Source organism: Delphinus delphis, chromosome 11 (genome assembly GCF_949987515.2).
Source record: "Delphinus delphis chromosome 11, mDelDel1.2, whole genome shotgun sequence".
Classification (NCBI taxonomy): domain Eukaryota; kingdom Metazoa; phylum Chordata; class Mammalia; order Artiodactyla; family Delphinidae; genus Delphinus; species Delphinus delphis.
The window spans coordinates 71906470-71921118 of NC_082693.1; the positions used below are offsets into that span (position 1 = coordinate 71906470).

Below are 14649 nucleotides of genomic sequence, written 5' to 3' on the forward strand. Positions count from 1 at the left end.
TGTCCATGCCACTCTCTTACTTCGTCCCAGCTTCCCCTTCCCCCTCCCCGTGTCCTCAAGTCCATTCTCTACGTCTGCATCTTTATTTCTGTCCTGCCCCTAGGTTCTTGAGAACCATTTTTCTTTAGATTCCATATATATGTGTTAGCATACAGTATTTGTTTTTCTCTTTCTGACTTACTTCACTCTGTATGACAGACTCTTGGTCCATCCACCTCACTACAAATAACTCAATTTCGTTTCTTTTTATGGCTGAGTGATATTCCATTGTATATATGTGTCACATCTTCTTTATCCATTCATCTGTCGATGGACACTTAGGTTGCTTCCATGTCCTGGCTATCGTAAATAGAGCTTAGTAACTCTTTAATATTATCTTAACATTTTAAATAACTATTCATCCATTTCCCCACTGATTGGAAATGCCATCTTTATCAGAAAACATATATGGATCTGCATCTGAGCTTTCTATAACCTATTTTCCTAACGTGGTACCATGATCACCACACTTTAATTTCTATAGCTTTATACTGTGTTCTGAGAGCTGGTTAAACAAATTTCTTCCAATTTTTTCTGGTCATTTTTTTCTTGGCTATTTTCACACATTTAACTCATCTGTACAAACTCTGAAACTGGCTTGGCAGTTTCCACTAAATTCCTTCGGCAAAACTTCACGTTCCGGATAGGAGCAGTAATGATGATCAGACTTACTTCCCTACCATAAACAATCATACAACTCAGCAAAATACATGAAGCAATTGTTTTTAGGCACTGGACAAGAGACAGCACAGGGCTATGAAACTTGACAGACAGAAAACAAATGAGATAAACACAAAATCCATCCCAGATTTCTACCCAGGAGCATTTTCAGGCATGGCATAAGGACGCAGAGTCCAAGGAAACAGCTGCAGTCTCACTGAGCAGAGGAAATAGCAATTAGAATTCAGTACTGCTAAAGGGCTGGAATTTTGTCGGCAGGGTAGGTGAGAGGACCTGTGAAGAGCAGAAATCCCCCAAAATCTGCCGAGGAGTCTCACTGAGTCTTCGGTCAAATACAAACCTGATAATGCACAGGACAAGAAGGCTTGGCAGAGAACAATGGAAACTGTGAGCCAAAGCAAGATTCCTGAGGTTACACAGTACTGAGAGATGTTCAAGTTCTGAACCAATTTGGCTGAACACTCCAGGCATCCAGCTGAGGCCCTAGAAAGTCCACTAGTACTATAGCCCAAGAGTAAAGGCCACTCTGGATCCAGCCTAAAGTCTAAATCCAACACCATCTGGCCAGGCCAGCAGAAAGTTAATTGTTTACCAAAACAAAACTCAACACTTTTCAGAAGATGATAGAGTAACTCATACTCTCAAACACTGAGCAATGTTTGTGCATACAACAAAAAACTTAAAAAATACAGAGAAGCAAAAAATTTTGATCAAGATATGACATAAATGTTAGAATTAACAGACAAGGACTTTAAAATTGTTATTATAAATATGTTCAAGGATTTAAAAGAAAAGATGGGCATAATGAGCAAACAAATGGAAAATCTCATCAGAGAAATGGATAAGCTTACAATAGATTGGACAGTGCAGGGAAAAAAATACCACTGAACTTGAAAACAGGCCAATAGAAACTATGCAAACTGAAGCACAAAGAGAAGTTTGAGAAAATGAACAAAGCCTCAATAAATGATGGGACAATATCAAGTGGTCAAATGTGAATTTGGAGTTCCAGAAAAAGATGAGAAAAAAATTAGGGCAGAGAAATAATGTATGAAGAAAAGAGAAAAACTTTCTAAATATGATGAAAAAAGATCAATCCACAGATCCATGAAGTTCAATGAACCACAAGAAAAATATACAAAACCATACCCAGGTTCATCATGGTCAAATCACTAAAAACAGAAGATTAAGCAAAAAAAAATCTTAGAGCAGCAGAGAAAAAAAAGACACATTACATACAGGAGAATAACGATAAAAATGACTGTTGCTTTCATTTAAAAAAAAATGCAAACCAGAAGACAATGGAATGATATCTTTAAAGTGCTGAGAGAAAAATTATCCACCGAAATAAAATTCTACATCTCAGCAAAAATATCCTTTAAAAAGGAAAAACAAAAAGCTGACAGAATTCATCACCAGGAGTCCTGGGATACAAGAAACAGTAAATGAAGTTTTTTACGGTGAAGAGAAATGATATTAGATGGAAACTTGGATCTACACAAAGGAAAAGAGTGCAGGAAAAGGTAAATATAAAAGCCTGTTTTGTTTCTTTAGAAGAAAATAGTTGCTTAATGTATTATGGGTATATATGATATGTAGAAGTAAAACTGTCAAGAGGTGGGTGAATGGAGATGTATTTTTTTAAGTTCTAACATTAGAACTTTTATAAGTTCTAACGTTATATATAGAACAGCATAAAATTAATTCTAGACTATGATATGCTAAGGTTACCACTAAACAAAAATATAAGACCAAAAGTAAAGCTAAAAAGACAACAGAGGGACTTCCCTGGTGGCACAGTGGATAAGACTCCATGCTCCCAATGCAGGGGGCCCAGGTTCAGTCCCTGATGAGGGAACTAGAGCCCACATGCATGCCACAACTAAGGAGCCCACTAGCCGCAACTGAGGAGCCTGCCTGCCACAACTAAGACCCCAGGCAGCCAAATAAATAAATATTTTAAATAAATAAATAAAAAGACAATAGAGGAGATAAAATGGGATACTAAGAAATACTTGATTGATCCAAAAGAAAAGGAGTAAAAAGAAATAAACAAATAAGACAAATAGAAAACAAAGAGCAAGATGGTAGTGTTAAAATAAATCTAACCATAGGACTAGTTACATAAATTTAAGTGGACTAAGCACTCCAATTAAAAGGCAGAGATTTTCAGACACAAGCAGTTAAAAATAAAGTTACCCTCTATAGTTAAGTACATAAAATGCATTCAAAGGTTAATAGTAGTTACCCATAGCAGCAACCCCAAACACTATGCGCAAATGTGTGAAATGACTTTGGAACACAACCTAAAGGTGACTCCAGTAGAACTGCAAGGAGAAAAGGCTGGAGTGTGAGGGTAGTTAATAGCTGACATTATTTACATTCATTAACTTGTTCAGTTTTCAGGATGACTCTCTGAGGAAGGTACTCCTTTGTATCCATTTTATAAGGGAGCAGACTAAGGACCAGAGGAGTTATGTCACGTTTGCAGGATCACATGCTAGTGAAACCAATCAGCTCTACTGCACCACCTAAAAGATGCTACGTCAAGAGAGAGGAGGTGCCCAGGAACCACCCGAGGCAAGAGCAAGAGCAATCATCCATCAGGGTGTCTCCAGCCTGGCCCAGGGAAGAGAGTACCTGACCAGCAGAACTGACTGTGCAGTTTCCTCGGCAGGTACGTATATGTGGAGGAGATAAGCCCATCTTACTACCCTAACCTGAAAAAACTATCCATCAGGATTTTTTTCAACAAACTTTCTTGCCTTAGTTCCAGGGCCCACTGAGCCCTTATTCTGACTTTGTTGACAGAGTGGAAGAAGGCCCTGACCGAGGCATGCAAATGCCCTAGCCCCTCTGAAGGTTAGCGCTGTCACTGTCAATAAATTGTAAATTTGGCTTCTGTTTCAGACTCTCCTACGTTTATTAAGCCTGACTTAGTTCCCCCCTGAGCCTCCTCACCTCGGGCCAAAACAGAACTTCTGATCCTTCAGACATTTAGAAGAAAGTCCTGGACTAGAAGGACCCCATCAAGGCGAAGCTCTCACAGGAAGTTGCACAAGCACTGAGAGGCCGGGCCTGAGTGGTCAGTTAGGCCCTCCCAACTCTCTTGGACTCCATCTGCATTAAGAGGAGTCAAGAAAAAAGATGGTAATAAATGTGTGAGAAAGAACTCATGTTGTCGAGCACATCTATGGAAAGCCGGCCAAAAGAGGAAATCTTTATTCATTAAATTTAGCCAAATTTGTTACCAAAGAACATTCCTCCAGAGAGGCCTCTGCAGAATTCCACAGGAATCACTCACTCCAAACAGTAAGAGAACAACTGATTGAAAAATCAATCCATCAATCAATCCCTCAGATCCACAAGGTACCAGCAAAATAAAGGCATTCCATTAAGACCAGGTGTGCAGAGTATAAAAATTATCAATCTGATCAAAAATAAAACAAAACGAAAAAGTAGTGAAGCCACTTAAATATTCCTCATGTATAACATGCATGTATAGTACTCCTGAATTTGGTATAAAAAAATCCACAAAAATGACTCTTTCCTGAAGAAGCCCATGAAAACTCCCACCAAAGCCACCTGCACATTAGCGGTCAACCTTTCATGGATTCATTCGACCCACATTTTTACACAACTCCTCTGAGCCTTCCTCACCCTATAACTAACACTCTGCAGTGTCTCTCACACTGTATCTGACTCTAAATTCAACACTCTCCCCCGATACCCACACCTTATTAGTTCTCCCACTCCAGTCAATATCACCTTAATAGAGCTGCCTTCCCTGGCCACCATATGTAGAAGAGCACCTCCCATCCCCGTCACTCTCTGTCCTGTTACCCGCTACAGCACTTTTCTGCAGAGCACATATCACTAGTATATTTGGTTATTGTCTGTCTCCTTTTGATAGAAGGAGTTCCATGACAGTAGGAATTTTGTCTGATTTACTTTCTGCGGTATTTACAGAATTTAGAATGGTCCCTGGCATGAGAATACACAATGAATAAAATACTTGTAATTCAAAGTCTAATAGGGAAGTGAGGCCTAAACTGGCAAACAGACCTCATTAACAGGGTAATGTGGTGGCATAAAGGAATCATAAGAGGCTCCCCCTGGGAGAGTTGGAAACACTTCTTAGAGGAAGAGATGCAAAGCAGGCTGGTGAAGGGAGGGTGGAATTGGGGGCATTCCAGGTATGGCAGGCAACATGTGAAGGGGCACAGAACACAACAGAGCATCGCACACTTGGGGAACCTTGTGTAGCTGCAATAAGGTGAATGGTGAAAAGGAAAGAAAGGCGAGCTTGTAACAGGAAGGCAGAGCAGATGTGGCAGGACAAGTGTGCCTGGACAGGAGTCACCGAGTGGCTTTAACCTAAGGAAGAGCACAATCAGATTTGCATTTCACAAAAGTCTCTTTGGAGCCCGTAGGGGAAGGAGGGAATAAATGCCAATCTGTAGTCATGGAAAACATTTAGGAGTTTATTGCAAAAGTCTCCACAAGTGACAATGATGCTGAAAACTAAGGCCGCGTTGGGGATGGAGATAAAACAGGAATCACGAGTGCACATGACTGGATGCAAGGGTCAATCTCACTTTTCCAAAACTCTGCTTCACTATCACTTCCTATGGAAAGTGCCTTTTAAAAACAGAGTGAAAAGAAATATTTTAAGGCTCATGTCTCTGTCTCCCTCTCCGGCTCCTCCCCACTCCCACTAATAATTCCAGGCATGGCTGTACCTAGAAACCACACCATGTAATCAGACAACAATTTCTGTCTTCCTCTCACAGCTCCGCTCTCCTCTGAAAGAACCAGCACCATTCTTAGGTCAGTATTTTGTGCACGGTGTCCCTCAGCAGTTCAGGTTTAAATAAGCCTCAAGATAGAAATCCCACAACAAAGGACTACAGTTCTAACAAGGCTCGCTCACTCCTGTAGGAAGGGGGAGGCTCTGTCCCGTATGGCAAACCTGAGCTGAGCCTCCTGCTGGACTGGAGACAGGGCCACCACAGTACATAGAGGGACCGTCGGGGAGGGCTGGTTCCTCAGGGAAAATGTGGGCACTACCACCAGAAAACAGGGAATGATGTTAGGCAAAGTGCAAAATTCCACCATGGCTTTCTTCTCTTGATTTAAGGAAAAACAACATTTTCAAAGGCTCCCCCCACTTCCCGAGTTTCACCCTAGCAGACGGTGCTCAGCTGGAGGCACGGCAGTCCTGTGGCATCACTCAGTCCCAAACGCTGTAAACTTACATTTCTCACCCTCGCAACAGTCCACTTTGAGGAGCCTCATCACCCTCACTTTCCACAGAGGCAGAGAGCCGTGAACCGAAACATGCCCGAGGGTAACAAGGTGCTATATGTGGGCACGTGAATCTTGGACTATCTCATGCCAACCCTCTAAACGCAAAGTCATGCCAGTAGAATAGACCAATTAATAAAGAAGAGCTCAGATCACGCTTCTTCCAGATTCCAAGCTCTCTGGTGCCTCCGTATCACCTGCAGGATGAAGTCCAAAGTCTTTTCACATCATCCAGGACCCTGAACCCTGAGCCTTCCCATCTCCTCCTACACCTCACCCCACCTTATTTCCTGAGCATGGCCATAGCTGAACAGTTGACAGAGCACCACACTCTCTCAGCCACGGTGCTCACTCCCACTGATTCCCTCTGGAAGGTCTGCCACCCGCTTCCCGTCTGATGATTCGCCACTCCCTCCTCTTCTCCTCTCCCCGCCCCCCTCAGTTAGGGGCTCACAATGTCTCTTTTGACTTTTCCTCACACAAGCCTAGTTCAATGCTCCACTCGCACACTCCCTCGTCATGTATATCATTTTCCCATAGGACACACCCTTTTATAATTATTTATATATATATTTTTTCCCTTGAATTATAAAAGCTCCTTGAGGCTAAGATGGTGTCTTTCATCTCTCCATACTTAACACCCAGCACAGATGTGTGGATCGTATCGGGGGCTATGCTTATTAAAGGAATGTTTTGATGACGAAAATTTCACATTGGTGATCTTTCAACCTTTCATAAGTTCTATCTTACATTAGTGTTACCTTTTTTCCTTTTTAACATTTATATTATACATAGATAATTCAATACAAGGGCAAGGAATAAAGTATTTCCTAGAATCTACTCCAGGAAAAATTTTCTCTTATCTGAACAATTTGATAGGATTCCTTCTTGTTATTAGAAAATGGAAATATGTCAGCCTCCATCATTCCATTAATACCTGGGCTGCAGGAAACTCAGGCTACACCTCATGCCAAAACTGCACTAACCCAGGTTATGTGGTTCTAGATAGAACTGTCTCTCCATTCCCTCCAGTGACTGATGTATACATAGGTATGTCAGTTATTATAAACCACTTTAAATTCTTTATGAAAGGAAACAGAGATACATAGATCACAGTGGATAAATAACAGCTCTTATTATTAGTCAGAATATAGAGGACACATTCTGTCTTGATTAGTTAAATCAATATTCAGTGCTTTTGCTTATGTTGAGCTCCCTGATGAAAGTAACAGAAATCAGTCTCTTTACTGAACATATCCAGAGTTGGTACATAGTGGGAGCTAAATGACCCTTCCTAGTACCCGGCCCTGCCACCTATACCTCTGCTCCCCAGGCCCCAACCACTAGATAATAGATCTCTGCCTCCTCTTATTTACAACATCATTTCATAAATAAATACAAATCGTGCCATCTCCTTAGGTGGGGAAAAATTATCAATTCAAGTTACATAATACATGTACAAATTAAATAAGCATGAGATGTCCAATGATGGTGATGGGGATGATGGCTAAGATTTATCTACTGATTAGTATGTGGGCTTTTAAATTTACTCATTTAAATACCATGACAACCTAGGTGGCAGGTTACTGTTATCATCCTAATTTTACAGATAAGAAAACTGAGGCATGAGAAATCAGATAATTTCCCCAAAGGTCATATAGCTAGTAAGTGGTGGGGCTGGGATTTGAATCTATATATTTGTAACCACACAGACATATGGCATATATGGAAAATAACACTAAGATGGCCAGAGCCAAGAGTAGCTAAGCCCTTTAGAAGGAAAAAAAAAAAGAAAAACTATTGACTAAAAGTATGATCTTCTATCCTTTTTTAGTCTGCTTAGACTCATTACCATAAATTATAATCAACACCTCCTGGGCAATAATGCCCCCCAGAGAGCATAACAAGGGTTAAGAGTTTGGACTGTAAGCCAAGACAGAGAGCTGGGCTCATATGCTCACTCCACCACATCCTAGCTGTGGACACCTGGCATGTTATGTCATATGGTGTGCACAAATCCAGGTGACCACAGGGTTCACAGCTTCCCCCACTGATTACCTCTGTACCAGCCCCCTTCTTGTGAGAACTCTCCTCTCTCTGCATCACCAGAAAACATGGTTGGTATGACCCCTCCTCCCCAGCCAGGGTAGCTTGTCTCAGTTGGCTGCCTGGATAAATTTGAACAATCACAGTGTCTCACTGCCTGGTGAAGGGATGGGTACAGGGTCCTAGCTGGGCCAGAGTCACCCCTGGGTACTTTTCTAACTGGAGCTGGGAGAAGCTTTTCCTCTCAAAGCTTAGAGTTTCCTCTCAAAGCTTAGGGTTTCTCAGAGAGTAAAGCTGGCATGTCAGAGAGGCCTAGAGAGAGCTAACAGCATTGGAGTCCCTCGTTCTGGTCTCTCCTTCCAACTCCAAGGTTATCAAACAGGCAACAAAACCACCTTGAGAAGTGAAAAAGAATGGGTTTCTGTCACTTTCAGCTAGATGAGCTCTAACTCTAACTCTGAAACTTAGTTTCCTCATCTGTAAAATGGGGAATTTAGAACAACAGCCCTTCCCTCCCTGGCCAGTTCCGATGGGGAAAGGAGATATGTATTTTAAGTACTATAGCACTGTGTCTTAGGAATAGAGGGCTCCGCGGCTATTAGCAGACCTTAATAACACAATAGCACTTGTCCCAACAGACTGTTGCCAAAGATTATGGAGTCATTCTTGGTTTCTCTCTTTCTCGTCACATCCAACACGACAGCAAGTACTTTTGGTTGTAACTTCAAACTACAGTTGACCCTTGAGCAACACGGGGGTTAGGGGCACCAACACTCCACAGAGTCAAAAATCCGTGTGTGACTTAGTTTGCCCTTGGAATCCAAGGTTCCTCCGTATTCACGCTTCCACATCTGTGGATTCAACCAACCTCGGTTTGTGAAGTACACTAGTATTTATCGACACTACTGAAAAAAATGCACGTATGAGTGGACCCCTGCAGCCCAAACCTGTGTTGTTCAAGGGTCAACTGTATAGATTATCTAAAAATCCAACCGCTTCTCAAAATCTCCACGGCCACTACCCTGGACCAAACCGGGATGAGAACCACTGCAACAGCCTGCACCTCCGGGCTCTGCCCTGACTTCTGACAGTCTACCCGCCACACAGTGGTCAGAGGGGTACCGTTAAACTGTAAGTCAGAGAGATGAACATGCTCCAACGGCGCATCTACTCAGCGTGCCCGTCAGGGCTGTTCCCCGGCTTCCCCGCACTCTTGGCCGCCCCTGTCTTCTTGTCCTCACACAGCGACCCAGCTCCCGCCTGAGGGCCTTCACTCCTGCTTCCTCCACGCGGACTTTCCTTTCCCAAACATCTTCAACCCTCACTCCCTGCCCTCCCTCTGCTCAAAGGCCACCCTCTCTGGGAGCAGTCGCTGAACACCCTGTTTAAACTGGCAGCCCCCCTTCCCATCTAGCTCTGTTTCTCCCCGTAGCACTTACCACCATCTGACCTACCATATCCAGTTTCCCATTTGTTTATTGTCTGTCTCCCCTCCCCAGAATATAAGCTTCATGAGAGCAGCGGTTTCTGACCGTTTTGTTTACTATTGTTCCTGGCACATGGCAAGCACACAATACATATTTGCTGAATGAATGAACAAATGAATGAATGAATTTGCCCTCAATCTCCTTTTCTGGGAGTTGGGGGGGGTAAAACATGGACTATAGCAGGAAAAAAAAATGTGGAAACCTTACTGTGAAACTTTGCACTTACTTGGCACAGCGAACCCAGTGTGTGTGTCGGTACAAAGAATATAAGAAGCGCTGGCGATACATGTTCCATACTTTGATAGATTTGTCTTCAGAAGCTGTAGCAAGAAACTGGCCATCGGCTGAAAAGTCCACACTTCTAACTGGAGCTGTGTGAGCTTTAAATTCAGAGGATTTCCCTCTCCTGGAGACAAACAGTTTAATATTTATAACATTTGATTTAATTATCAGTATACAGACTTTGAAACATATAAAATAGTTTGTTGTAAAAACTGACAGAAGTGTGAAAAGGCTGTGTTGTACTGTACTCTTCACTGACACTGTTCCAAGCTGGTTTTGTTAAAGTCACAGCTGACACTAAACAAGTGAGAGCCTAGTGGTCCCCACCCTGAAATGCATTTGCTGACTTTGCTTTAATTGGAAGCTACGGAATAATATTTTGAACAAGTTCCTGTTGTTCCTCTAGAAAGAGCAACATACAGTTTAAATGAACTGCAAGCTAGAAAACCTACGATTCATTAAGTGAAGAGCGCTAAGGTAGCGTTTTCAAACTGGGCTCACGTGGAAATTGTGTGGACTGGCAGTCTGGCTTGGGAAGGAGGAGATGTTCCCTATGTCACTTGCCTCTATGCAGAATGTCCCTGGGTGATCTGACTTTCCTGCTTTCACCCACCAGCAATGCGAACTGAGATCCTGAGGTATACCTAAGGCCTTGCTCAGCCCTGAGCCCAATCTTACATTCATAAGCAAAACAAAAGATAAATGGTAATAACATATTGATCCTTCAGTTCTCAACACCTTGAAATTTCAGATACTTTTTTTTTCTTGGCTAGGGTGGGAAAAAGAGAATAGGAAAAAAAAGGTGGAGAAAATAATGTGTGGCATTTAAGGAGAAGCAGCAGGAAAAATGCTGACATAATTAGGGGTAGGCTAGTAGACAGCGCTGGAGTTAAATGGTGACATTTGGGAAATGCTACTTTGTGTCAGCATTTCCAAGTTCCCAAGGTACTTTCACTTTATACTACATTTAGACTTAGCAATTTTTCCATTCAGAAAGTCATATTTATACAGGTGATGCCTTATGGGAAAAATCACCACAAGTGTTTGAAGAAGATCAGGCAGCAGAATGTGCAGAAGCCTGGAAGTTACACTCAGCTCCTCCCCAACATCCGACAGGTCAGCAACCTATTTAATGTGATAGTGAGACTGCTATCACCTCCTAAATATCTTTTGAATCCCTCCTCTTCTTTCCATCCCAGCTATGCTTGCATTAAGGTAGATATACATACCCTCAATATCCTTCACCTAGATTACTGCAAAAGCCTCTTAACTGGTCTCCCTGCTCTAATCTTTCATCTCCCTCCAGTCACCTACATACTGTGCTTACAGCCTTGCTAAATGTATAATTCTAAGCATGTAAATCCCAGTGTAAACGTGTCATGGGCTGCTCTCCAAGAAAAAGTACAACGCCCAAGCTCTCTGGCGAGACATCCTGCCACTGCACTGACCTTTGTACTCTTACAACAGTCTCACTGCTTCAAACACACCTCTGGCTTTGTACTTACAGCTTTCTTAGCCTGACTACTTTCCCCTACCAGCAAAGCCCCCTTGACCAACCCAGACAGGCTTAATTGTTCCCTTTTTATTATAGCTATTTTGCTTATTACATTATACAGTAATTTTTGTTTTAAAATAGTCCTGTTTCTCTCCTATTAGGCAGTAATTTTTTGAGGACAGGAAAGTTGATTATTCATCTCTAAAAGACCAGCATCTAGCACAATGTCAGGCATGGAAAAAGAACTCAGTACATTTTGCTGAATTCTGCTGGGAAGAGTCAATACTTAATGGTTCTTAGATCCATCCTGGCTTTCCCTTCCAGTGGCCTGTAGAAGGCAGAGGTGACTTTGCCATAAATCTCCATCACCTGATATATGACATACCAAGAATAATTAAAATCAATATTCAGAAACAAAATAGGAGGGAGAATTCAGGGACTACTAGGTCAGTGAGGTTTCAAGGGAAAGTTCTTTGAGTAGAAGTCAGGAGTACAGTATGGCCTGACTTTAAGCATAAAGCCTAGAGAAAACAAAGAAAAGACTTGGCATCTGCTATAGCCAGGAAGCCAAGAGACAGCTGGTATCATCAAAGTCTGCCCTGATCTTTCTTCTGCACTCCATACTGCAGGAGGCTTTCCTGCTTGCATTCTTTCTAAAAGCCGCTCCTCTCGGCTACAGGCTGGCCCAACAGCCAGATCCGGGTCCGGTCTCAACAGGAAGCATCTAGGAAACCGAGATAAGAGTGCCTAGTGTTTGTTGTGCTGGTGCTTAACTGGTTTCTAGCTCCTCACGTTGCCTTCACACGGGCTTTCCACCTCCCACACGTTCACCTGCCCTTTCCGCCCAAATTCTCTTGACTGCCGACTGTGATAACGCCAGGCCAGACCTGCCTCCGAACTTGCTCCTACTATGCTTTCTTAGCCTTCCCGTCACCAATTCTGGTGTTTGCTCATCCGGCTGCCCACAATTCCCCTCATCCCTGTGCACACACGCCACTCCTCCCCATGGGAGGTGGAATCCATCGATTTCTCCTCCCTTTGCATCTCGGCTGGCGCTGTGACTTACTTTGACCAACAGAATGTGGCAGAAGGGATACATACTGTGCAAGTTTCAGGACCAGCCTTTAAAAAGTCTAGCAGCTCTGGCTTTTACCATCCTAGAATCCAGCTGCCACGCTGTAAGGAGGTCCTTATAGTGCTGGAGGACCACGGTGCCCCAGCCAATAGCCGGCACTAAGGCCACAGGTGTATGAGGGAGGCATTGGACCTGCCAGCCCAGCTGCCAGCTTAATGAAGCTGCGTGAGTAAGAGCCAACATCAATGGGGCAGAGGAGTCATTCAGGCAACCCAGAAAATTGTGAGAAATGATAGTTACTGTATTAAGCTACTAAGTTTTGAGGACTGTTATGCAGCAACAGGTAACTGGTTAGTTTCCTTCTCCTTGCCATGACCCACTATTGCCCTGGCACCACTGTGATCTGACTTAGGAAGAGGAACTAGACGCGTCTACACAAGCCTAATTGTTGTACTTAGATTAGCCAGTACGAGTTAATGATTCAGTGTGCTTTCACCTCATCTACCCTCGTGCAGTTTACTGAGATTTCCCTGAATTAGCGATGGGAGACAGGCTGTGCTGAGAATAACAAACCACTAGTCCTAAATTCCTAAAGTGAAGGATTTTAAAAAATGCTTTCACTTTTGGACCCCAAATCAGCCTCTTGTCCTTACAGTTCCCTCTACATTGCCATCTGCAGTATCATAATACGTCACTTCTCCTCAGTAGTGTTTGCTACCTCGGGATAACGTTCAGATTTCTCAGTATGGAGATCCTTTGGGTAGTGGCAGGAAGAAAGTGCCCACTGGCAGGGAAATGCCCCTGGAACTTTCATTCATTTGCGAGTGCCTGAGCCTCTTCAGACACGTACCACAAATCAAATCCTGCCACAACAGAGTGAAGAAAAACACTCGTTTCTTATTATCCTAAGTATTTATGAAGGAAATGATATGATGTGTGAGATTTGTTCTAATAATACGTATTCCAGAAAAGAAAAAAAAAAGGTGTGTGGCAACGGGGGAACAGATGAAACAAGACTGACAGAACACTGATAACTGCTGGATATGGGGGATGGTTATGTGGGGAGGGAGTTGTCACGTCACCCATTCTATTTTCATGTATGCTTGAAATTCTTTATAATTAAGAGTTTAAGAACTTTTAAAATAATCAAGGCTCAATAATTGCTTAAAATAGATGGGCTATCAGCTAGGATTTAAAAAACCTCTTATAGAGAGGTTTGCTATGACAGGATAGGACTATGCACAAATGCAATGAGGTTTATACATTTGTCAGAAATTCTCTTTAACAAGAAAATTCTGGAGCCCAAATGAATGATATGCATCAAAGAATAGCTAGCCCCGGGGTTTTTAATAGAGATTCAAAGTCCCCTCAAGGATCCGCGATGGGTGGTAGTAGGTTAATAAACTGTCTTGATTAGACAGGCTGATGTATATCCCTCTGGAGGACGATCTAAAGCTTACATCAGATTTATAAAGGGATTGATAACCATCACCCTTCCTAACCACCGCCCCACCCGCCCCAAGAAAACCTTAGGACATATTAAGCATATTTCCATGGTTAGAAATAGTTTTCAAACAGAAGACACAATTATGAGTTAAAGATGAGGAAAAAACGGTAATGAAATAGTCTGACTTTACGACAAGGGCAGTACACCTTGTTTGTGACTCAGACTAAAGATGTGCAGGTAACTAGGGGTGTGGGCATTCCAAGAAGCACACAGGGAACAGCCCGCCTCCAGTATTCTTTCACATTTCTAAATCCAGAGCATAACAGGTGTTCGTTTCTCTTACTTATCAGGAATCCAGAGTCTAACGGTCCTGTCTCGTGAAGCAGATGCCAGTAAGTTTCCAAGTGGAGAAAACTGCACGCTGGTTACAATGTCCTTGTGACCCACATATCTGAAAGCTCTAGCTTGCGGCTTCAAACTCCACAGCATGAGAAACGTATCCCAAGAACCGGTAGCTATTAAGAAATAGAAGAACAAAACCACTGTGTGTTAAAACACAAATGTAGGCATGTCTCATTACAATGGCAGCATATCTAAGAACAAGACGTCCAGGTAACAGAGGGGCCTGGAGGTTGTGAGACAGACCAAGCAATGGCAAAAAATTTGTAAAAGAAACCCAAAGCCACATCACTAATATGCAAGCTTGGCTGTGTCCTATGTAGCGACAGAGCAGGATTATTGGCCCCTGTATTTGGTTAGAACTCAATGACTATTTACTAGAAGAAGGCAG

The 14649-nt window shown here is 42.7% G+C and overlaps 1 protein-coding gene across 2 annotated transcripts in view; it reads right to left on the minus strand.

Moving 5' to 3' along the window:
- POC1B (POC1 centriolar protein B) overlaps positions 1–14649 on the minus strand; it is a 107420-nt gene that overhangs the window by 71924 nt on the left and 20847 nt on the right. For both annotated transcript variants that reach the window (XM_060025341.1, XM_060025340.1), the window contains 2 exons: positions 14203–14374; positions 9787–9966 (listed from right to left, as the gene is read on the minus strand). In XM_060025341.1, coding sequence (XP_059881324.1) covers positions 9787–9966; positions 14203–14374 — 352 coding nt within the window. The remainder of the gene's footprint in view (positions 1–9786; positions 9967–14202; positions 14375–14649) is intronic.